Genomic DNA, 23,445 nt, shown 5'->3' on the forward strand with positions numbered 1-23,445 from the left:
CTTTTACCCCTTGGGACACCATGGATGGTCCTGGAAAATATTATGCTAAGTGAAATAAGCCAATCTGAGAAAGACAAATATCCCATGATTTCACTTATTTGTGGAATCTAATGATCAAAATGAATTGAGCAATAAAATAAGACCCGAAGTATGGAGACATGGAACAGACTGACATATCTTGATGTGGGGTTGGGGAACAAGAAGAGATAAACCAAAGAACTTATATACTTACTAGAGGTCCAGTGCATGAAATTCGTGTATGGGGGGGGGGTGTCCCTCAGCCCGGCCTGCACCCTCTCCAATCTGGGACCCCTCAGGGGATGTCCAGCAGTTGGACATCCCTCTTACAATCTGGGACTGCTGGCTCCTAACCACTCACCTGCCTGCCTGCCTGATTGCCCCCTAACTGCTCCCCTGCCGGCCTGGTCACCCTAACTGCCCTCCCCTGCTGGCCCAATCACCCCCAACTGCCCTTCCCTGCTGCTCTGATCACCCACTCCTCTGCTGGCCATCTTGTGGCAGCCATCTTATGATGATGTGGGGGTGGGTCATCTTGTGATGATGTGAGGGTATTGCACGAGAGTGCAAGGGCCACCTAGGCTTTTATTAGTATAGATATGCATAGCTCATGGACACAAGCAATAGTGTGGTAAGGAGCTGAGAGGGGATAGGGACTGGGAGGGTGGAGTAAAGGGGGGTAAATGGGAGACATTTCTAATACTATAAACAATAAAAATATATATTAATTTTTTTATTTAAAAAACCAAATCCATCTAAGATATCAACACATGCATAGGCCTTAAGTGCTCCACATTCAGGAAAGGGGATTTGGGTTTGTTTGGAGAAAGGCTTATGAGCAGGGAGCCCCTCTCTGCCATCCCCAGTCACTTTTTCCCCACTGGCATTCACATTTCCTCATTCCTAGCGCCTCAGATTGTTTCAAACACACAGAGGCCATCTTCTTGGAGATAAACTGTGTGTGCTCACGCGTGATTCTATATGCTGGGAGCAGGGAATGGAGGAGTGTCTGGCAAAGCAGACAAATGAGAGAACAAGAGCAGGCCCCTCCCCTCTCATTTCATCTCCTTTCTTTTTTATTGTTTTCTTGTTTGGGAGAGTAGAGCACTCTCTTCCTCAATGTTCCCCTCACACACATTTAATGAGCACTATTTTCGCTCTTTTTATTTACTGACCAGTAACCTCAAGGGTAGGCCTTGTCTGTTCCCAGAGATAAAGTTTTATCATGCTGAACAAGCACCATTCTCTTTGTTTTTCACAGTGTTTCAGAGAGATAAGAGGAAAACACCCAGTAACGATGCATGATTGGGGAGGTTTTGAAATATAAACTCATTCTCTATTCTGAGCTGTGGATTAGGAATGGGAAGAGCAGGAGACTGTACCACATATAATGTAAGTCAATTTTGTTTTCTGAGTTGAAAACAAGCAGGTGAACACACAGAGAGAGAAAGATGAATAAATGTTCAACTGAGAAACGAATAAGCCAGTTTTCAATTATTGGCACAGGAGTCAAATGGGGAGAATTTTAGTAATTCAAATGAGAACATACCCCAAAAATTCAGTGACCTTTTCCTATCACAAAAACTCCCTCTTTCACATGGTTTTAAGACTAATATTGGCAGATAGGACCAAAGTTCAGTTGAACAGCCAGATATATTCCCAGGAAAATATGGGATATGACCAGGTTAGACTCCTATTAAGTTTATATCCTTCAGGGTTTAGCAGGTTCTGTGAGTGAGCCAGGATGGAGAGGTTGATATGAGACTGGTGATGCCAGATATTGAGTAAGACTAAACCTAAGATCAGTTGGTACTGATAAAGGCCTAAAGAGTAAGATGTTTTTAATAGCAAATGGAAAATTTTAGTAGTAAATTGAAAAGATGCAGAGTAGGAAATAATTTAGGAGAAATTTTGTTTTTCAGCTAAGAAAAGTTGTGAGATTGAATCCTGAAATGATACTAGGAATGCATGGGAAGGTAGGGTGTTTGGGAATTTTTGGCAGAAAGGAGGAGTAAAGCCAAGAGATAAAATTTGTAGCTAATAAAAGGAAAATTTAAGTAATGAAAACCACAACAAAATTGTTTCTGAGCAGCCAGTTGGAAACCAAGCAGACAGTAAAATTCTAGTCAAGCTGAGTAGTGCTTCATTGTCTGCATGCTATACTCTGCATTACTGTTTCTCTCCATCCCTAGGCTCATGAACTTTAATTGCTCTATTTTTTCTCTCCAGTGCTGATTAGTATGTTCCCTGTAAGGAAAAAATATGTCCTAGGCTTTCTAGAATTTCCCCCACAATACCTAGCATGAGGCCTTACTGGAATAGTAGCTCAGTAAATGTTAATTGGCAGAATTAATTAATGAACAGCTTTCACTTTATGTAATAACTTTTCCAAATTAAATACTAGATTTCAGTATGCCCAAACCTAGATTATATTTTACCCTTCTAATGTTGGGTAAATCAGAGGAGAAAGTTATGAATTAAGAAGTCATTAATATTTCATTTCAAAAGGAATTAGTGAGTCAAATGGCAGAAAGCAGGTAGGAAAATAAAATTTGATGTCTTAGGAGAGAGGTAAAAAATCCAAGACACTTTTTTTTCCTTGATCCCAGATTCAATCAATCAGGCCAAGGCCAAACTTTAAAATTTAGGTAGTGTGTGTGTGTGTGTGTGTGTGTGTGTGTGTGTGTGTACTCTGACTGGTACTTTTCTTATGCAGGTCTGCCTTTTGGAAAGATTGACTTTATGAAAGCTGAGGTCTTGTCTATTTTGTTCACTGTTGTATCTCCAGCATCTAGAGTAGGCTTTCCTGCCATATAGTACTGATTTAAGAAATAATTGTGGAAGGAAAGGAAAGAGGGATGGACTGGTGAGGTTATAGAGGGAATAAAGGAAAGAGGGGAGGGAGGGTTCTGCCTTTCATGCCACTAAACATGGCACTTACTCATCAGTCACCAAAGACCCTTCTCAGTTTCTGTGTTAGGAAACAAGGATACCAAAATGATGAGATGCCATAATCTTTGCCCTCAAATAACTGATTGTTTAGTAGAGAGATATAATACACCAGGTGGTAAGTACTACATCAAAGAGTTTTGGTGATACAGGATTGTGCTAAAGGGAGCATCTGATGTGCCCAGAGGAAGAGTGGGAGACAGAAAACATTGCAAACCTGAGTATCTATAATTAAAAAGCATAATATGCAAATCAACCAAATGGCCAAATAGCAGAACGACGTTCCAGATGACCACATTATGACACACACTGGCGCCAGGTCAGCCAAGGCGAGTACGATGCAATTGGTCGCGGGGGCGGGGGGAGGGGCGCCATTGCCCCATGATCACCCCACAGAGGAAGGCCCAAGCCACCAGCCAGCAGGGCGATCAATTGGGAGGCTCCGATTGCCCCAAAGAGGGAGGCCCAGGCCACACTCTACAGGGCGATCAATTGCGGGGGCTCCGTGGAATCACAGAACCAGTGGTGTGTGGTGGTGGATGAGGGCAGCACCAGGCCAAAGTGGGTGTGAGCGAGGGACAGGGCCACGAAGCTGTGAAGCCGGCAGCAGGGAAGGAAGGCCTACCCTTGCATGAATTTCATGCATTGGGCCTCTAGTAATCCTAATAAACTCACTGGTGCTTTGTAGGCTTAAGAACATTTTAATCTCTATAGCCCTAAAAATGTGGTTCGATTGAATAAAATAATAACAACTGCAAGTCATTGCATTTTAGCTATAATCGATTCAGAACCATTTTGATATTAAAAGTTATTTTGCTTTGGTACTTATTGGACTTTGGTTTCATTCAGGAATGCCAAAGGCCACAAGTGAGTCTGTCATACAGCAGCTTATCATAGAATTGTGGCTTTATGAGCACTGTCTAAATGACACAAATTGAAGGCCCATTGTCTGGACCAGACCTGCACCATGCACCAGGAGTAAAAGCACAATTGATTAGGACCAGTCTTTGTTCTTTTCTGAACAAATTTTCTGAAGAGGGTAGATAAATGACAAGGAGAGAATCAGTGGTTAAAAAAAAAAGTTATGATTGGCAAAGCTTATATACACCTAGGAAAAGATATTTGGGGGATATGTTCATTGATTTTTAAGCAAGAGAATCCAGTGTCTAAAGAAAAAAGATCCCGATTTGACTTTTGCTTCTTGATTTCCTTACACAGGTGCTGACTCCAGCACAGATCAAATCAATTTGCCAAGCAATTCTTGATTCCGGAAAGCAATATGCCATGAAAAAGAGGAAACCATTCCCTCTGATGTATTCTTACTATGGATCTGAATACTTGGGTGAGTCAAGGTGCTGGCAAAAGATGGAGTCTCTAATATCAGCATTGACTAAATACTGGAAGATCTGTTTTTGAGATAGCTCATCATTACTCATTTAAGTAGAAATATATTAAAATGTCATTAAAAACAAATAGTAATCAATTTAATATTTGTTTCCACAGTCTACCTGATGCAAACATAGCTATTTTAACAATTACTTTCCTTATTCTAAATTGTGCGTTCATTGGCCTAAGTTTGCTGAGTTTGTGAATAGTTCACACACCTATTGCAAATAGTGCCTCTGCACAGGGAAATAGGATTCAGCCATTAACATTCTCAAGTTTTAATATTAGTTGATTAATAAAAGACTGCTGAATAATAATGGTGACTTTTGAGCTATGGGGCAGGTAACTGAAAATTAGTTACTCTCCTTACTCCTGAGCATGACTTGGAAGGCTCTTTGTAGATCACTTGTCTCCTTCTCCAAACTCAGACTTTATCTCTCCCCCCTTGCTGGTTCTGTCCAGCATAATCTACTATAAGCAAAATGTTCTCATGTCTTAACCTTTGTGACTGCTTCTTTTGCCTAGAATGTCTGACTTCCTCTAACCCCTTCATCTATCTGTAATACTTATACCCAGACTTCAAGACTCTATTCAAACATCATTAGATCTGTTGAGAAACTTTGTGCTTTGGGGAAATGGATTTATTGAACCCTCTCTAGAGAAATGTTCACCAGTTGAGGTTTTGCTCTGAAACAAAATTGGCTCATATCACATTACCCTGCCACATTTCTATTGGAGCCCTTATCACATTAGACTGTATAATTAGTGGCTTACCTGTCCAACTGCCTTAATGGGCTCTGTGCACCTACAGGATAAGGCCTTTCGCTTATCTTTTGATCTCTGGACCTTTACCAAGAGCTTGTACAAAATGAGGGTACCCAAATGAATGAATAAATGACTGATAAACAAGGAGCTTATAGATCAGCAGTTCTCTGAGAGTTTTCTAAAAGAATCTTTAAGTTCCTGTCTAACTTTCCTTAGAATCAGACCTTGAGACAAGATGTAAATGGTTTAATTGGGAAGTGATCAGAGAAAGTGTTGGTAGAAGAATGAGACAGTAAGACAGGGTAGACAAATAAGTTAAGTGAATATGTAGTAATGAGAAAGTGTGGCTAACTGAGGCTCAATGCCACTGGGGATTCTTAGAGATTTTATAGAACATGCATCAGAATTGTCCCAGCCAAAGCTGGGATATTCATCCACCAACTCCCTACTTTGATCAATAAAGAAGGGATTTAGTCTGTTTTGTTCACTGATCTATATTCATTCAGCCACTAAACAATATCTGGCACATAGTAGCAATTCAGATAATAATGAGTATGAGACCTGGGCTGCCATGGTAATTAATTATTATGTTTTTAATGAATAATAAATGAGTGAATGAATGAATGTTTAGGATACCAAGAACAAATTATTTGCAAGCACTTTAAGAGCATGTTCATAAAAGCTATCAATATGTTAATTACAATTTAAAAATATTTTCTCTAAAATGGGTTGATTACTAAACTTTTGTTTTATTTATTTATTTATTTATTTATTTATTTATTTATTTATTTATTTATTATTTTGTTAATATTCATCTAAGGATATTTTACCATTGATTTTTAGAGAGAGTGGAAAGGAGGGGGAGAGACACAGAGAGAAATATGTATGTGAGAGAGACACATCGATTGGTTGCAGGGCCAGAGATCAAGCCTACAACCAAGGAAAGTGTCCTGGACTGGAATCGGACCCAGGAATCCTCAGTCCTCGGGCAACACTCTATCCACAGTCCAAACCAGGTAAGGCTGAGCTGTTTTTTTAAAGAATAAATAATACATATTTTAGGCTTTTTGGGCCCTATGGTCTCTTTCACAAATACAACTCCGCCATTGTAGCACAAAAGCTGCCATAGACAATAGATCAATGAATGAGCATGGTGTGTTTCAATAAAACTTTACTTGAGCAATGAAAACTAAAGAGAAAATAAACAAATGGGACTACATCAAAATAATAAGCTATGAACAGCAAAAGAAACCATCAACAAAACAACAAGAGAGACCACTGCATGGGAGAACATATTTGCCAACGTTATCACTGATAAAGGTTTAATCTCCAACATTTACAGGGAACTCATACAACTAAACAAAAGGAAGATAAATAACCCAATCAAAAATGGGCAATGGACCTAAATAGAAACTTTTCAAAAGAAGACAGAAGGAAGGCCAAGAGACATATGAAAACATGCTCAAAGTCACTAATCATCCTAGAGATGCAAATCAAAACAACAATGCGGTACCATCTCACACCTATCAGAATGGCTATCATCAACAAATCAACAAACTACAAGTGCTGGCGAGGATGTGGAGAAAAAGGAACCCTTCTGCACTGCTGATGGGAATGCAGACTGGTGCAGCCACTGTGGAGAACAGTATGGAGTTTCCTCAAAAAAACTAAAAATGGAGCTCCCATTTGACCCAGTGATTTCACTTCTAGGAATATACCCCGAAAAACTTGAAACACCAATTAGAAAGGATATATGCACCCCTATGTTCATAGCAGCACAATTCACCATAGCTAAGATTGTGCCCATCAGTAGATGAATGGATTAAAAAACTGTGGTACATCTACACAATGGAATACTACGCTGCAGTAAAAAAGGAGTTCTTACCATATGCAACAGCATGGATGGAACTGGAGAGCATTATGCTAAGTGAAATAAGCCAGTCAGAGAAGGATAAATACAACATGATCTCACTCATTTGTGGAATATAATGAACAACATAAACTGATGAACAAGAACAGATCCAGAGACGGAGGGGCATCGATCGGACTGTTGGCCCTCGGAGGGAAGGTAGGGGAGGATGGGGGTAAAGGGGAGAGATCAACCAAAGGACTTATATACAAGCATATAGGCCTAACCAATGGGCACGGACAACAGGGGGGTGAGGGCATGAGTGGGGGGAATAGAGGGTAACATGGGGATAAGGACACATATGTAATAACTTAATCAATAAAAAAATAAAACTTTATTTACAGCTCTAGTCAGTTTGCTAAGTGGTTAGAGCATTGGCCCTTAGACTGAAGAAGGGTCATGGGTTTGATTCTGGTCATGGGCCATACCTTTGTTGCAGACTCTATCCCTGACCCCAGTCCAGGCATGAGTGGAAGGCAGCCAATCAATGTGTCTCTCTCACATCGATGTTTCTCTCTGTCTCTACCCTTCCCTTCTACTCTCTATAAAATGAAATGGAAAAAATATCTTTGGGTGAATATTAATTTTTAAAAAGTTAAAAAATAACTTTATTTACAAAAACAGGCAGTGAGCCAGATTTGGCCTACAAGCTATAGTTTGCTGACCCCTGCTTTAACCCATCTTTTATCGGAAGCCTAGTTTTTTGACAACTCAACTATTATATCACTATGTGTGCTTGGAAGTAATTTGCCATTCCTTTTATTTTTACTACTAGAGGCCTGGTGCACGAATTCATGCACCGGTGGGGTCCCTCAGCCTGGCCTGTGCCCTCTCACAATCAGGAACCCCTCGGGGGATGTCAGAGAGCAGGTTTAGGCCCAATCCCTACAGGCCAGGCCAAGGGACCCCACCAGTGCATGGCACCGGGCCTCTAGTATGCATATAAGATCTTTTTTAAAAAAAATTTTTTTAAATATATTTTTATTGAGTTTTTTTACAGAGAAGAAGGGAGAGGGATAGAGAGTTAGGAACATCAATGAGAGAGAAACATCAATCAGCTGCCTCCTGCACACTCCCTACTGGGGATGTGCCCGCAACCAAGGTACATGCCCTTGACCGGAATCGAACCTGGGACCCTTGAGTCTGCAGGCTGACGCTGTACCCACTGAGCCAAACGGGGTAGGGCTGCTTATAAGATCTTTGGTTAATATCTTTCTGCCTTCTCCCCTCCTCCCTTCCCTCTGAGATTCATCCCTCTGTTACATGTTTCCAAGGCTGTAGTTTCTGCTCCTGTGTTGAGCATCTGCCCCCTGGTGGTCAGTGCACATCATAGCTACTAGCCATTGGCCAGTTGACCAGTCGGCCGGTTGCTTATGCTTTTATATATATAGATGATTGTCTTTACACTAAATTAAACTGTGTGTATTAATTATGCTTTGTTTGTCAATATAGGAGCAACTCATGGCCTATCATCCATTCTCCAGATGCTTCTTTCTTACCATGAGCACATCAAGCCCTCAGATCAGGAGCTTGTATGCCAGAGTGTGGACTTCCTCACGGAGCAGGAGCAGAACCGCAACTGGCCACCTGAGCTTGGTGAGGCCATTGAGAGAGAGAACAAGCTGGTACACTGGTGCCATGGCGCCCCAGGTCTCACACTCATTATTATCTGAAAACAATGCCTTTCATCAAGCTTAGATAAAGACAGATGTATTTTCTGAAAAGTGAGGTTACTTCTCATCTTATTTCATTACTACATGAGATAAAAAGGTCAATATGAAATTTTTTAAATGGTATTTATTAAATTGATTGGGCTGACATTGGTCAACATGAACATATAGGTTCCATGTGTCAATTTTTATGTTACAAGATCTGTATATTGCACCATGTACCCACCACCCAAAGTCAAATCTTCTCCTGTAACTTCATATTAGGACTCCCTTCTCCCCCCACTCTCTTCTCTCTGGCAACCACCACTCTTCTGTTTATGTTCATAAGTTTCAGATTTATGTTGCACATATGAGTGAAATCATATGGTTCTTAGCTTTTTCTGTCTGACTTACTTCACTTAGCATAATGTTCTCAAGGTCCATCCATGTTGTTGCAAATGGTGCCATTTCATCCTTTCTTATGGCTGAGTAGTATTCCATTGTGTGTATGTACCACATCTCCTTTATCCAGTCCTCTATCACAGGACAATGTGGCGCATACTTTTTCTCACTAAATGCAATAAAGTATAGCAGGAATATTCATATGACTTCGTCATAGCCTTAATGATTCTGGAATAAAGGACAAAAGTCATTTTAAAACCATTAAAACAAATGCTGTGGCTAAAATAAACTCTATATTGCATTATGTTACATCATCCCTGTGGTAATACTGACAGGGCATTTCCTTCCCTCTGTGTGAAACACAGGTGTGGCTATTTTAAAAAATAATTCCACAAGGACACCTGGGTAGGTAACTTTGAATTGAGAACAAGAAGGGCTTGTGCAGTACAGATGTTGCTGTCACTAAGCTTTGTAATGCAATGCAATACCTGACTGCATGAAATTATTGATCCCAGGATGGACCTGCCTGGTGATTCCCAGTATGTTGAAACTGTATATGCCAAGTCTGGCTCTCACAAGGCTGTGCTAAATTGTATGTATTCAAATATCTAATCTCTAAAATCATAGTTCTTAACTAATAATTCACTCCTCTAATTGTCTTTGGCAAAGGCATATATTGTTGCTAACTCAGGATTTTTTTTTATTACCACTGCACCTTAGCATTCCCATGATGAAATGTCACAATTCCCATAAAAATCAAAGAAATCCAACATTCCTTCCTTTTAGACTAATCAGTCTTATTGTGGATTTCATTAGGTCTGGTTAGGAGACAATAGATTTAGAAGAGTTCCAACGTTCCTTCCATGTACCATTCCATGACCCAAACTGCAGGAAGAGGATATTTCTCTCTTGCCAGAACCATAGGATCAATACCTATTAGCTGTCTGGGATTAATGGCCTGGTATAGTAATTGGACCATCTCAGCACTTCTTCCTTTCACATCTCTCATCTTCACTCAGTGTTGGACTGTGTTGGGATGAGAAATGAGACATTACAGGGTCAGTAGACATTTGTGAACCCATTGCCATGTGTTACAAATTAGGGGAGCAAAATTGAACAAGAAAGAGGTCCTGCCTTTGGGAAGTTTGCACTAGGTGAGGCAGATATGCTCACAGAAAATTTTAATATGATACTGTATAAGTGCTAAGGTTTGTATAGGGAGTGATGGGAGCTAAGAGAAGTGATTTCTGGTATTTCTCCAAGTTCAGAGGATGCTTCCTGAAGGAGGTGATGCCTGAGATAAGTTGACCAGGCCAAGAAAGGTGGAAAAATTGTTTTTAAAAAAGTCAGTCAGGGGCATGAGACCATATAGTGAAGGAAGGGTAACTATGAATAGTTTAGTTTTACCAAAGTGGAAAGCATTAAGTAGGGAATAGAGGAAAAATAGCAGGAGAACAGAGTAGGGAGCTGGGTCACAAAGGGCTTTCTATGTCTCATCTGGAGACTAGCTTCACCTGGATTTTGAGGGGAAGCTAAGAGGCACAGATTACACCACGGAATTGGTTTGTCTTTTGTCTTAAGGCTAAGCTTTTGTACCCCTGTGTCAGTCACTGGCTGAAATCTTCTCAGGGGTGGGCACATAGCCTAGCCTCCCATTTGGCTGAGGGCAAATCTTCCAAGAAGAGGGAAGCTGTGAACTTTGTTAGCAGCCAGCTCATAGCAACTGGGAGATGGGTGCACCTGCTGTCAAGGTCAAGGAGATCCAGCAGAGCACCAAGGGCCTTCAATTCACCTGGCTAATTTCTCCTCAACCTTTGGTACTCAGGATAGATGGTGCCACTCCCCCTCATGGGCCTTTCATACCTGCAGGTGTGGGTTAGGAGCCTTCCTGTGTGCTTCAACATAGTCTAATTTTCCCCTTCACATAGCCTAATTAATGCCTCTAGTTAGGTGGTATACACTATGAAGGCAGAGGCTTTTTAAAACCTTGGCATCTACTACTGTGCCTGGCATATAGTAGGTATTCAATGAATATCTAAACAGCTACCAAATCCTGTGAGCTGTCTCTTTCATTAGCCTCTTTGCCATCTTTCTGCCAACATGATTAGTTCATAGCTACCCCATTGCCCTTCTTTAGGTATCTCCTGACACCAGTGTGGGCCATTTTGTCTATAATACTAATCACATCATTAAAAATAAAAAGCATCCAATCCCCAACCAAAAAACTTCCACTGGTTGGTTTCCTGTTGCCCACAGAATACAGTCCAAATGCCTAATTTGATTTGTAAAACCATTCTTAATGTGAACCCAGTCTATCCTTCCAACCCTCTGTCCTGTTGGTTAGAATACTGCTCAACTGGTCTTCATGTAGCTTGTTTGTCCAGGCTCTGAATCTTTGCCCTTGCTGATCTTGATACCTAAAAAGCTCTCTCTCCCTAACCTTGAGCCTGGAATTTCCTATGCATCCTACAAAGTCCTGAAGAAAAACCTACTTCACTTGACTGTCTCCCTCAGGGAACTTGCACTTTTCCAGTCCCTCTAGTATAATTGACAGTACCATTCATTTTATTCTCCAAAACCATAATGAACTACATTTCCTATTATGTGTTAGTCACATGTATATAATTTTCCCTCCCTTTCTAGACATTGCCTTCCTGAAGGGCAAGAGTCATGTTTAGCACTTATTTTGTAACACCCAGGGCCAGGACTTGCTACATAATTTGAAAATGATTTTAAAAACTATTAAGAATTTCAAGATGGCAACAGCAGAGCATTAAACACAGCATCAGATCCTTGTGAGACTGTACAGGTTACATTCCCATGAAGCCAGCCATGCTATGCATACAGTAGATAATCAATGAACACTTTCAAATGAACAGATACAGTGAATGAATATATAGGGTGTTCCCCAAAATGTGTACACACACACTTTGAATAATTGTAAGGGCAGTTTTTATTAAAATACATTTCATTTTCAAGATTGAGCTATCAGCTGTTGAAGTGTGTATATATATTTTGGGACACCCTGTATATATAACTAAATAAGTTCATTTCTTTTAAAATCATCCTTTAGTTGGTGGGAGACACTTTGTTCCTAAAACTGAAGAACAGTTCTATAGATGACCATTTTTAGTGGTTGATTGGAAAGCATTAGCTGAAGAGAGCCTGTTATGTAAGTGTTAATCATAGAAAGTGTTAAAGGATAGTTTTAAAAGAGAATAAAGTCATGAGTCTCAGACAAATATAAACACATGAATGATTTTATTTGCTCGTTAATATAAGGCAACTAGAAAGGTGTTACAACTGGTTCAAAGGAAAATCCAAAAAGCAAATATATTTATAGACCATTAGGAATGCTGACATGAATTTGCTTAGTAGATGCAAAACTTGCTGCTTCCACAAAGGCTGAGGAAAGTCAACCCAACCTCTATCAGGCAGAATTTGAGTTTCTAGAGACAGGAATTCTTTATATATTGCTACCAGTTTTCTACACAGTAATCCTATTTCTGCAGAATCGTAAAGAGCCCAGTGAAAGAAAATGAAAGGGAGAAATAATCTTGATGAGTTAGTTAAATACTTCCATTCTTTTCTACTTTATATAAGAATAAGGTAGGCCATGCAGGAGAGAGAGAGTGATCTTGGGTTACTAATCTTCTCTATGAATATGAGCACCAAAAACTTGAGGGAAATGTTTCTATTAATAGTTGTCACTTCTCTTGTTTCTGTTCCTGCCTGTGTAATTGAGATTGCCTCTGTTGAGAAGTCTTGCCTTGGAACAATCAAGTTAGGAAGAACTAATTTCATAGCTGCAGTAGAAGTCTTGGCTAAGTCATTTGGGATCATTATTATTTTTGGCAGGACTCCCAGTTTTGCTCTTAAAAGGTGTATAGTTATAAGTATTTTAACATTACTGATTCTGAACCTTGGGGGAGGAGAAGAATGGGCAAACTATAAACATTTAGCCATTCCAAATAGCCAAATATGCATAATACTTACCAGAGTATGCATTATTAAATATTTATAAATTATGAATTTTTATCAATCTATGTAATTGTTGTTGTTTCTTCAGGGATTAATACCACAATATAATTCAAATAACTTAAAATAAATTTCACAGGTAAAATAAGACTCCCTTATAGGAAATTCTATAGCCTTGCTATTCAAAATGTGGTCTCCAGCAGTACACTTGTTAGAAATGCAGTACCTCAGGCCCCATCTCAGACCTACAAGAATAGAATGGATATTTTACCAATACACTGGTGATTTGTGAGCCTTTTACAGTTGAGTTTTGCTCTATAGTATTAAATCCTGAAAGTAACCTCCAATGTCTTGGATGTTTTCACAGGAATTGCCTATCTGTTTGCCAAAGCTTATCAGGTTTCCAAGAAACCACAGTACCTGGACACATGTATCTGGTGTGGGGAACTCACATAGCAGAAGGGCCTGCTAAAGAAGGTGCCAAGAATTTGCCACGGTGTAGCTGGCAGTGCCTATGTCTTCCTGTTGCTTTATCGGCTCACAGGAAACTCTAAATACATCTACCGAGCCCAAAGGTCAGCCATTCTTCACATGTATTTTTTGCAGATGTTAATCTAACTAACATTCTGAGTAGGTAATCCTATCTAATAATAGACAAACATGGTAATTGACTATACCTTCGCTACACCTCCCATTGGCTAATCAGCATGATATGCAAATTAACTGCCAACAAAGATGGCAGCTAATTTGAATACTGCAGGCAGGGCAGGACAGCGCCATCCCGCCTGCCCTGTCCCCATCCGGGCCTGCTATCTGTGACCCGGGGCAGCGGGCATCCATGTGCGACCTGACCTGGGGCGGCTGGACGGTGCAGCAGCAATCGGCCAGCCTGCCCAGCTGCCATCCAGGTGTCCCATGTGCGACCCAACCAGTGGCGGCTGGGCAGGACAGCAGCAATCCCCTGGCCCGCCCGGCCTTCCCATGTGTGACCTGACCCGGGGCAGCGCCCCAACCCCCGGATCGGCCCTGCCATGTGCGCGACCGGGGGAGGTGGGTTAGGCACTGGGGGATTGGGCCTGCCATCTGTCACCCGGGGAGCGGGTCTAAGCCAGCAGGTGGTTATCTCCTGAGGGGTCCCAGACTGTAAGAGGGCACAAGTGGGGCTGAGGGACACCCCCCCCTCCCCTGCCAGTGCACAAATTTTTGTGCACCGGGCCTCTAGTAGTTATAAAGTTTAAAAAATGTAAAAATAATATATCAACTATGCACTCTTAATAAATGTATAACAGTATTTTTTATACTGTTTGCAATCTATGTTTTAAATAAACAATTTTAAGGGATACCTTTTCAGTTTGTATAGGTCTATCTCATAATTTTAATGACTATATAATTACTAACTATGGATGTACCATGATTAATTTAAACAACCTTTAAGTAGTGGACATTTGTGTATGTTCAGTCTTCACTAATACAAACTAAATTGTCCCAAATATCCAGTACATACATTTCTATGCACTTGTGCAAGCATTTAATTTTCTTTTTCTTTCTTTCTTTTTTTCTTTTTTTTTGCAAGCATTACTTGCACGAGAAATTTTAGAAGTGAAGTCATTAGACCCATTTTATTTCTAGCCCATCTTTGCCCATTTTTCCTATTATGATGTTTATATTGAAGATTGTAACTCTTTGTCAATATACTCTGTCAATACTTTCCTACTTTGTATTTATCTTTCAATTTAGTTCATGGTCTTTCACCAAACCAAAATTTTAAGTATTTTTCTTGTCATAGTTGTCGAAGTTACAAGATTTTTGGATTTTAGATTTTTCTTAAAAAGACCTTTCCCACTCTAAAATTACAAAAAGGGGGAAAATATTAATTTACATTGATATATGGGTTTGTTTCTGGACTTTCTATATTTTATCATTCATTTGTTTCTAATTTTTCTTAGCTAGTCTCTCATTCTTCCAATTGTATTTTAGAATCAATTTTTCTAGTTAAAATAAATCCTATGACAATTTAATTGGAATTTCAATTAATTAATAGGTTACTTTAGTGAGAATTAACATTAGAATACTGACTTTTTCCATCCAGGAATCTGGTATATTGTCTGTTTATTTCAATTTTTAAAAATGTCATTTGGTAAAGTTTTGATCTTATGACGATCATGTCTATTTCTTGTTAGTTTTTTTAATTCTTTATTAGTTAAGGTATTACAAATGTGTCCTCATCCGACACCCCCCCCCATTAAACTCCCATCCTCGCCTCCCCCTGTTGTCCATTTCCATTGGTTTGGCTTATATGCATGTCTTGTTAATTTTATTCCTAGTGTTTTATTTCCAGGTTTGTGATGGGAATCTTTTTCTCTACTATATTTTCATGTCATTTATTACTGGTATTTATGAAAGCTTTTAAAAACACACATATTATTGCAGTTTAGCAATCTAAAAGGCATTTCTTTCATATAAATCTGCATTTCATCTTTTTTTTTAAATTAAATCTTTATTGTTCAGATTATTACATTTGTTCCTCTTTTTCCCCCCCATATCTCCCCTCCTCCCAGTTCCCGCCCCACCCTCCGCCCTCACTCCCCACCCACTGTCCTCATCCATAGGTGCACGATTTTTGTCCAGTCTCTTCCCACATCTCCCACACCCCTTTCCCCCCCAAGAATAGTCAGTCCATTCCCTTTCTATGTCCCTGATTCTATTATAATCACCAGTTCATTCTGTTCATCCGATTATTTATTCACTTGATTCTTAGATTCACTTGTTGATAGATGCATGTTTGTTGTTCATAATTTGTATCTTTACCTTTTTCTTCCTCTTCCTCTTCTTAAAGGATACCTTTCAGCATTTCATATAATCCTGGTTTGGTGGTGATGAACTCCTTTAGCTTTTCCTTATCTGTGAAGCTCTTTATCTGACCTTCAATTCTGAATGATAGCTTTGCTGGATAAAGTAATCTTGGTTGTAGGTTCTTGGTATTCATCACTTTGAATATTTCTTGCCACTCCCTTCTGGCCTGCAAAGTTTCTGTTGAGAAATCAGCTGACAGTCGTATGGGTATTCCCTTGTAGGTAACTGAGTTTCTTTCTCTTGCTGTTTTTAAGATTCTCTCTTTATCTTTTGCTCTTGGCATTTTAATTATGATGTGTCTTGGTGTGGTCCTCTTTGGATTCCTTTTGTTTGGGGTTCTCCGCGCTTCTTGGACCTGTAAGTCCATTTCTTTCACCAGGTGGGGGAAGTTTTCTGTCATTATTTCTTTAAATAGGTTTTCAATATCTTGCTCTCTCTCATCTTCTGGCACCCCTATAATTCTGATGTTGGTATGCTTGAAGCTGTCCCAGAGGCTCCTTACACTATCCTCGCATTTTTGGATTCTTTTTTCATTTTGCTTTTCCGGTTGGGTGTTTTTTGCTTCCTCGCATTTCAAATCATTGACTTGATTCTTGCGCTCCTCTGGTCTGCTGTCGGGAGTCTGTATAATATTCGTTATTTCAGTCCGTGTATGCTTAATTTCTAGTTGGTTCCCCAACATAACATCGAGGGTCTCATTAGTTTTCTTGTAGATCTCATTAAGTTTATCAGCGGCTTCTAAACAGTTCTTGAGAGACCTTAAAAGTGTGGTTCTGAACTCTATATCTTCCATTGACAATTTTGTCCTGTTTCTTTGTCTCCGCATTTTGTTATGCTTCCTTGGTGCACCCCCTAGTGGTCTTTGTTTGCAGTCTTATAGTTAAACCTTGATTGTTGTAGCTAATACTAGGGAGGGTTTGACCTCCAGGCCAAGTGGCTATGAGAATCAGCTGTGTCAGCAGTGAGAGAACTTCTGTCCTCTAGGGAGGTGCTAATCTAGCCTTTGCCTGAGGCTATCCGCCAAATGCCTCTGTGCAGGGCTTGGGCAGGGCGGGTCGAACAGGATCAACAGCGAGGGCCGGAGAGAGCAGTTATGGCGGCTCTCAGTCCTGTCCCCAGGGGCCCTGCCTCTCTGAGTTCCAGCACCTGCTGCAAAGCTGGGAGAGAAAGCTGCACTCGCTCTGACCGAAGCCAGACAGTCCCACTTCTCCCGTTTGAGTCTGGGTACCTAAAGACTCGCCTGTATCTGGAGCTCAGAGTCTGCGACTCCCTCCTGATTGAAAACGCCAACCGCACCCTCCGCCGCCAGCCCGCTCCGCACACTCCGCACCTCAGAATTTGACCTCAGCACTGCGCCTCCTCTGAGTGTCTGTATGCATTTCTCTTTCCTCCTAGTTGTAGGACTTCCACTCAGCCAGCGTTCCTGTGGTTCTGCGTGATGTCCGTTCAGTCTTTTAGTTTCACTTTTGAAGTAGTTGTTCAAAGCAGCAAACTCCGGCGTTAACCTATGCCGCCATCTTGGTTCTCCTTCTGCATTTCATCTTATAACTACCTTAGTTTTGATAAATATAATGATATATCTGCCCACCTTACTGAACTACATTTTCTATAAGATTTACATTATATTTCACTGGGTTTTCTAAATAGACACTCATATTATCTGCAAATAATTAAAATTTTGTTACTTCCTTTCTCATTTATATACTCTTTTTATAAAAATTTCTTATTGCATGGGTCAGAGTCTTCTAAACAGTGTTCAGTAATAAGAGGGATAGTAAACAGCCTTGCCTTTATACTGATTTAATTAGGAATGCTTTTCTGTTTCACCATGATCTTTTAAATTCGCTTCTTATAATGTATATTTATGTCAGATTATGACATGCCTCTATTCATAATAACTCAGTGGCTTCCCGTTTGACTCAGAGTAAAAGCCAAAGTCTATCCTCTGAGCAAAATGCCCTAAAGGATTTGCCTCCCTGATATCATCCCCTATTTACTCTTCTTCTTGGTTGTTTCCACCATAGTAGCTTCCTTGTGATTTTGTTAGGATGCCAGGTACAATCTACCTCAAGGCCTTTGAAATTTGGTTCATTCTACCTGTAATGCTCACTTTTTACATATATCTTCCAGCACCCTCACTTCATTCAGAACTTCACTCAAAAGTAATTTTCTCTGAGAGGCCTTCCTAAGCCAACTTATCTAATAGTCAGTGTTAAACATAAAATACCCTTTATGATATTCGTGTATATGCACTGAAGAAAAAATACTAACCTATGTAAGTCCTCTGTTTGAAGCTCCATTGTTTAGGAATTCTGTTAACATACTTTTACTCATGGCTCCCTAATCTGTTCAGGTTGCAGCCTTACCCTTAATTTCCCAAATGTAGAAAAAGACAGTCATTTTGGATCTTATCTAGGTTAATGCTATATGACCTTTGGGATAAATTTCATCAGAGGTTGTCAAGCCCTAAAAAGCCCATTTAAAAAGTCAGAACAACCCTTTATTTTTCTGGCAGACCAGTTCTAGCTTACTGAGTCTTAGTTATAAGGTTCTGGAGTCTAGGCGCCTTTAGACAACTTAAATTTCTCACAGTCATAGAATGAAAATTTTCAGGTAATACCTGAATATTATGTGGACATTGCATTTAATTGCACAGAATACTAAAATTTCCACTTTATTATAATTCAAAGTTAAATATGGTGTGGCCCAAAATGGGGAGACTTCTTTCATTTTGGCAGTTCCTGAGACAATAATGTCAAACAATATGTACCTCTCTGGAATAATTATTACTTGGTCATCACCTATTACTCTTAACCTACAGTTGGAATTGATGGTCACAGAAAAATAGTTAACAACCTTTACTGTCTCTTCTATGAATATTTATTTTTTCAGGTTTACTATCTCTTCTTAAATTAATTTTTGGAAGTAAATATATTACTATAGAAACATCTAGTTTATATAGATTTTCAAATATTTGAGGTAAGGCTCTAACAGTATAGTTCTATGATATTTTAAATCTTCCATATCATTGCTTATATGCCCCCTTTGAATTCCTAATCCTTTTCCTTTTTGGTCAGACACACCAGCATTTTGTCTATGTTGTTCATGCTTTCAAAGAACTGGCTTTGGTTTTGTTTATTAATTATTTTTGTTTTTCTCTTTTGCATTCCAATTCACTATTTCCTGCCTATGTTTTGACTTTCTAGTGTTCCTTTCCTTTAATTTGTTATTTCCAATAGTTTAAAAAAATATTAACCAGAATTCCATCTTTTCCATCTTTCTAATTAAAAACTCAGATCAATGAATTTTCCTCTGAGTTTAGTTTTAGTCATAATCATCAGGTTGTGATATATCATGATATCAGTGTCTGTATTTTTTTAGTTTTATATTACCATTCTGACTTGTGTTTTGACAGAATTTTTTAGTAAAAGGAGTTTGCTAGCCTTAACTGGTTTGGCTCAGTGGATAGAGCGTCAGCCTGCAGACTGAAGGGTCCCAGGTTCAATTCCAGTCAAGGGCATGTACCTTGGTTGCAGGCACATCCCCAGTGGGGAGTGTGCAGGAAGCAGCTGATCGACGTTTCTCTCTCATTGATGTTTCTAACTCTCTATCCCTCTCCCTTCCTCTCTGTAAAAAAATCAATAAATATATATATGTTTTTTAAAAAGGAATTTGCTATTTTGAATTCTGCACCATTGTGTAGATTGTGTGGAAACAATCATTTTTACTTTAATATGATAACACACTATACACAATTAAACTGCTACTCTCATACATTGCTAGTACACTTGTAAATTGCTGTATATCATTTAGAAACTATTTTGAAAAGCACAAAAAGTTTATCAGATTATTATTAAGTAAAACAACATATGATACCAAATATTACCTTATACACACTAATATCAATGTCATAACTCAATTAAACTAAGGGGGGAAAGGTTGGAAGAAGAGAAAGCAAAAGTAACTATGGGTTTCTTCTAAAGTATGGTGGAATGTTTATCTCTGTTTTACAAATGCTCTGCTATAATGTGTTTATGTGAAAAAATGAAATTTATCATGTATTGAATGCTTGCTATATGCTCAGAGCCTAACATATAGTATCTTTAATCTTTACAGGTAATTATATGCAATTCTGTAACTTCATAATTTTAAAGTCAGATTTTAAAATTTTCCAAAGGTCATATAACATGAAATTACCAGAGTTGAGTATTGCAACTTCAAAGTTCTTCTTTCTACTACAGCAGGGCTTCTTAATCTGGGGTTTGTGAATTTACTTGAGAAAAGTATTACATCTCAAACTGAAATGTAGCATTTCTTTCAATTCTGAATGTAGGTAATAAGCCATAGGAAAATAGCAGTAGCTGTGACTCTGTCACCAGTAGAAGTCACAGATATTCACATGTCATCATATTACTCTTGTTACTGATATTGTGAGATTTATTTCACTCCCATCACTACTTAGAAATGTCCACAATTATTATTAGCTCTGCTACTGTTTAATGTGTTAATAAAGAAAACATATATTATTGTATTACAAGTTTGATTTAAAAAAATTTTGCTGTTCTTTTTAATATAATTAATTCCCCTTGGAGTCCTATGTGTCTTATTTTATGTATTGGAAGACTTTTTTTTGAGTCTTATCCAATGATCCCCTGCTAAGATTCCTTGAAGCTATACCATATGAATCTCTACTTTTTATCAATATCCTGGGCACATATCATAAAAAGGCTAAGATTCCTTGAAACTATACCATGAAGCTTCATTGTACAATTACAAATTTTAATTAACTCATAAGAAGGCATCATTATTCTACTATTTAAATATTTTAATTTTATTTATAAATTGTTGCATATATAGGAAAACAGTTGATAGAAAATTTACACTAAACAGAATTGCAATAAGTGTCCTGCTGATTTATTTTAATCTGCCATCAATAATTCCAAGAACCTTAAAAACATCCAATAAGTAATTACTCTTCATAAGATTCCCTATGCAGTAGCAATTATCTACATTTTATGGCAATATCAGCTGTCAAGCCTTACCACCCCATGAGCTCCAGCCTCTGAATTGGTGGTTATTTTTGTTGTTGATGGGAATAAGGAGAACAAGTCAGTAAAAAGATGGCATAGGTAACAGCACTTTAAATGCTGTTAACTACTAAAAATGTTACTCATTCTAAATAATTTCAATAGGATTTGTGATAAATACCAGTAAATAGATAAAGCTTTTTCATAGAGAGTTTAGATGCCAGTGATTTATTTTTAAAGCATATGTCCTAAAAGCAATTTGTCTTATAGCTGAGTTTGCTATTTGATGTCATGACTATAAAATGTGGTTTGCTTATTCTCATTCATCTTATCCCTTTGTTTACCCAAAGCACAGATTGTATAAAATCTTGCGCATATAGTTTCACAGTCTCTGCTCTCTGTCACATATAAATGAAACCTAGCTCAGAAATAATATGCCTGCAGAAAAACAGCATATTCATTTTTTAAAGGAACAGTCATTCTTAAAATATTATATAATTCTGGAAATAAAATGATGCTAACATTTTAACTTAGCAGAGAGGAGGAAGAAGCAACCCAAAGCCAATTATGTGGAAACACTACTGTTAAAACTCTTCATATTTTCTTCTTTTAGGTTTGCTGAGTTTGTATTTACTGAGAAATTAAAGGCCGGTTCTCACGTCCTTGAAAGTATATACAGCTCGTATGAAGGCTTCTCTGGGACGGCGTGCTTTCTGATTGATCTGCTGCAACACAGTCAGGCTGAATTCCCTCTCGTCAGCGTCTTTGTTTAGAAGGATCCATCTCCTACTGTGACCCTGTAGAAGGTTCCTGAGATTTCCTGAGCTACTCAAGGCAGTTTCCACACAAGCCACATTCAATGGTATCACAACCATGAACCTTAACATTGCCACAGGAAGAAGGGAAGAAAGAAAGGAAGGCAGGCAGGTGAAGGCAACATGATACCAGACTTAAGGGAGAACTGTCTGAGAACCTGCAAAATGAGGACACTACAACTCTTCTAAACCATAGAAATTCAATATTTCAGAGACTAGGAATGAAATTAGTGATCAGAGGAGAAAGGAAAAAATAAATTATTCATTTTTTAGTTAGGACATAAAAAAAAACTGAAATGTGGACAAAGGCAATAAAATGTCAATATCTTTGCAATTGTAGAGAGAAGTTGACTATTTGTGGGTGCTCTCCACCCATAAATTTAGAAATAAAATTGGGAGGAGTTGGGGAATAATCTAAAACTAAAGTAATTGCCCAGCTGAAAGCTTCTAGGAGGGATGCAGTGTCAGGTTGCTGAAGGACAAAAAAGGAAACTTAGTTTTCCTATGCTTTTACTTATTGAAATATATTCTTTTTACTGAATAGAGAGATTTTCATATGAATCTCTACTTTTTATCAATGTCCTGAGCACATATCATAACTTTGCTTAAACCCTGAAATCTGAAGTTTCTTTAACCATCTTTTCCTGGTTCCTACTTCCCCCAAAGCTCAATTAGAATAGTAAAATTCATAGACTAGCAAATACTGTAGCAACTGTTACTGTCAACTATTTTTCTCAGTTTGAAGTGTGAGCTGTTAATGTCTATTATAAATTTTAAATGTAATTCTTATGAAGCTATTAGCTGAACTGTAAAATATACTCAGGATAAAAATCACTCATTCAGGGTAACCACTACAAAAGTGTAATTTCTGCCTTTGATAGAATACCGTATTCCCTAGAACAGGCAGGCACTGGCAGAGATAGGGACTAGTGATGTGGAAAGAATGTTGCTCAACTTTATACTGTTAGATTAAGAGATGAGTGAACTCCCTGGCTGATTACCTTATCTCCCAAGACATAATTTCCATAGGAAATTGTCTACAATACCCACCAATCCAAGTTGTCATATTGAATTCAACCCTGCTGTAAAGACATACAAGTTTTAAAATGACTTCAAATGAATAGTTGTTTTCAGAACACTATAGGAGCATTTGTCACTTCAATACTCAGAACACTGGTTTATCACTTTCCATAGAACTTGCTCACTGACAATTTCATATCTAAGTGGAGGAGGAAGTTTTATACCATATAAGATTTTACAATTATTAAATGGTCACTAAATATTTACATATGTAAAATATGTACATACTAGAGGCCCGGTGCATGAAATTTGTGCATGGAGGGGGTGGTCCCTCAGCTCAGCCTGCACCCTCTCCAATTGGGGACCCCTTGGGGGATGTCTGACTGCTGCAATCTGGGACCACTGGCTCCTAAATATTCACCTGCCTGCCTGCCTGGTTGATCCTAACTGCCTCTGTCTGCCTGCCTGATCACCCCTAAATGCCCTCCCCCTCTGGCCTGGTTGCCCCCAACTGCCCTCCCCTGGTGGCCTGATCTCCCCCACAATGGCCTTTCCCTGCCGGCCTGATCTCGCCCCCAACTGCCCTCCTCTGCTGGCAATTTGGTTCTGATTGGTTGGTTCCTATGCCACTCAGCATCAAAAGCTCCACCTCCTAGGCAGCCACTGGCTCCCCA

At 39.0% G+C, this 23,445-nt stretch overlaps 1 protein-coding gene across 1 annotated transcript; it reads left to right on the forward strand.

The window, feature by feature from the left end:
* Positions 1-628: 628 nt before the first annotated feature.
* Positions 629-22,464, forward strand: LANCL3 (LanC like family member 3). Its single transcript, XM_059678668.1, is given in 5 exon segments — positions 629-649; positions 4,186-4,309; positions 8,480-8,677; positions 13,424-13,631; positions 21,550-22,464. Coding segments are annotated over 5 exon segments (711 nt in total). The 3' UTR covers positions 21,710-22,464.
* Positions 22,465-23,445: the final 981 nt, after the last annotated feature.

Source organism: Myotis daubentonii, chromosome X (assembly GCF_963259705.1).
Source record: "Myotis daubentonii chromosome X, mMyoDau2.1, whole genome shotgun sequence".
NCBI lineage: Eukaryota > Metazoa > Chordata > Mammalia > Chiroptera > Vespertilionidae > Myotis > Myotis daubentonii.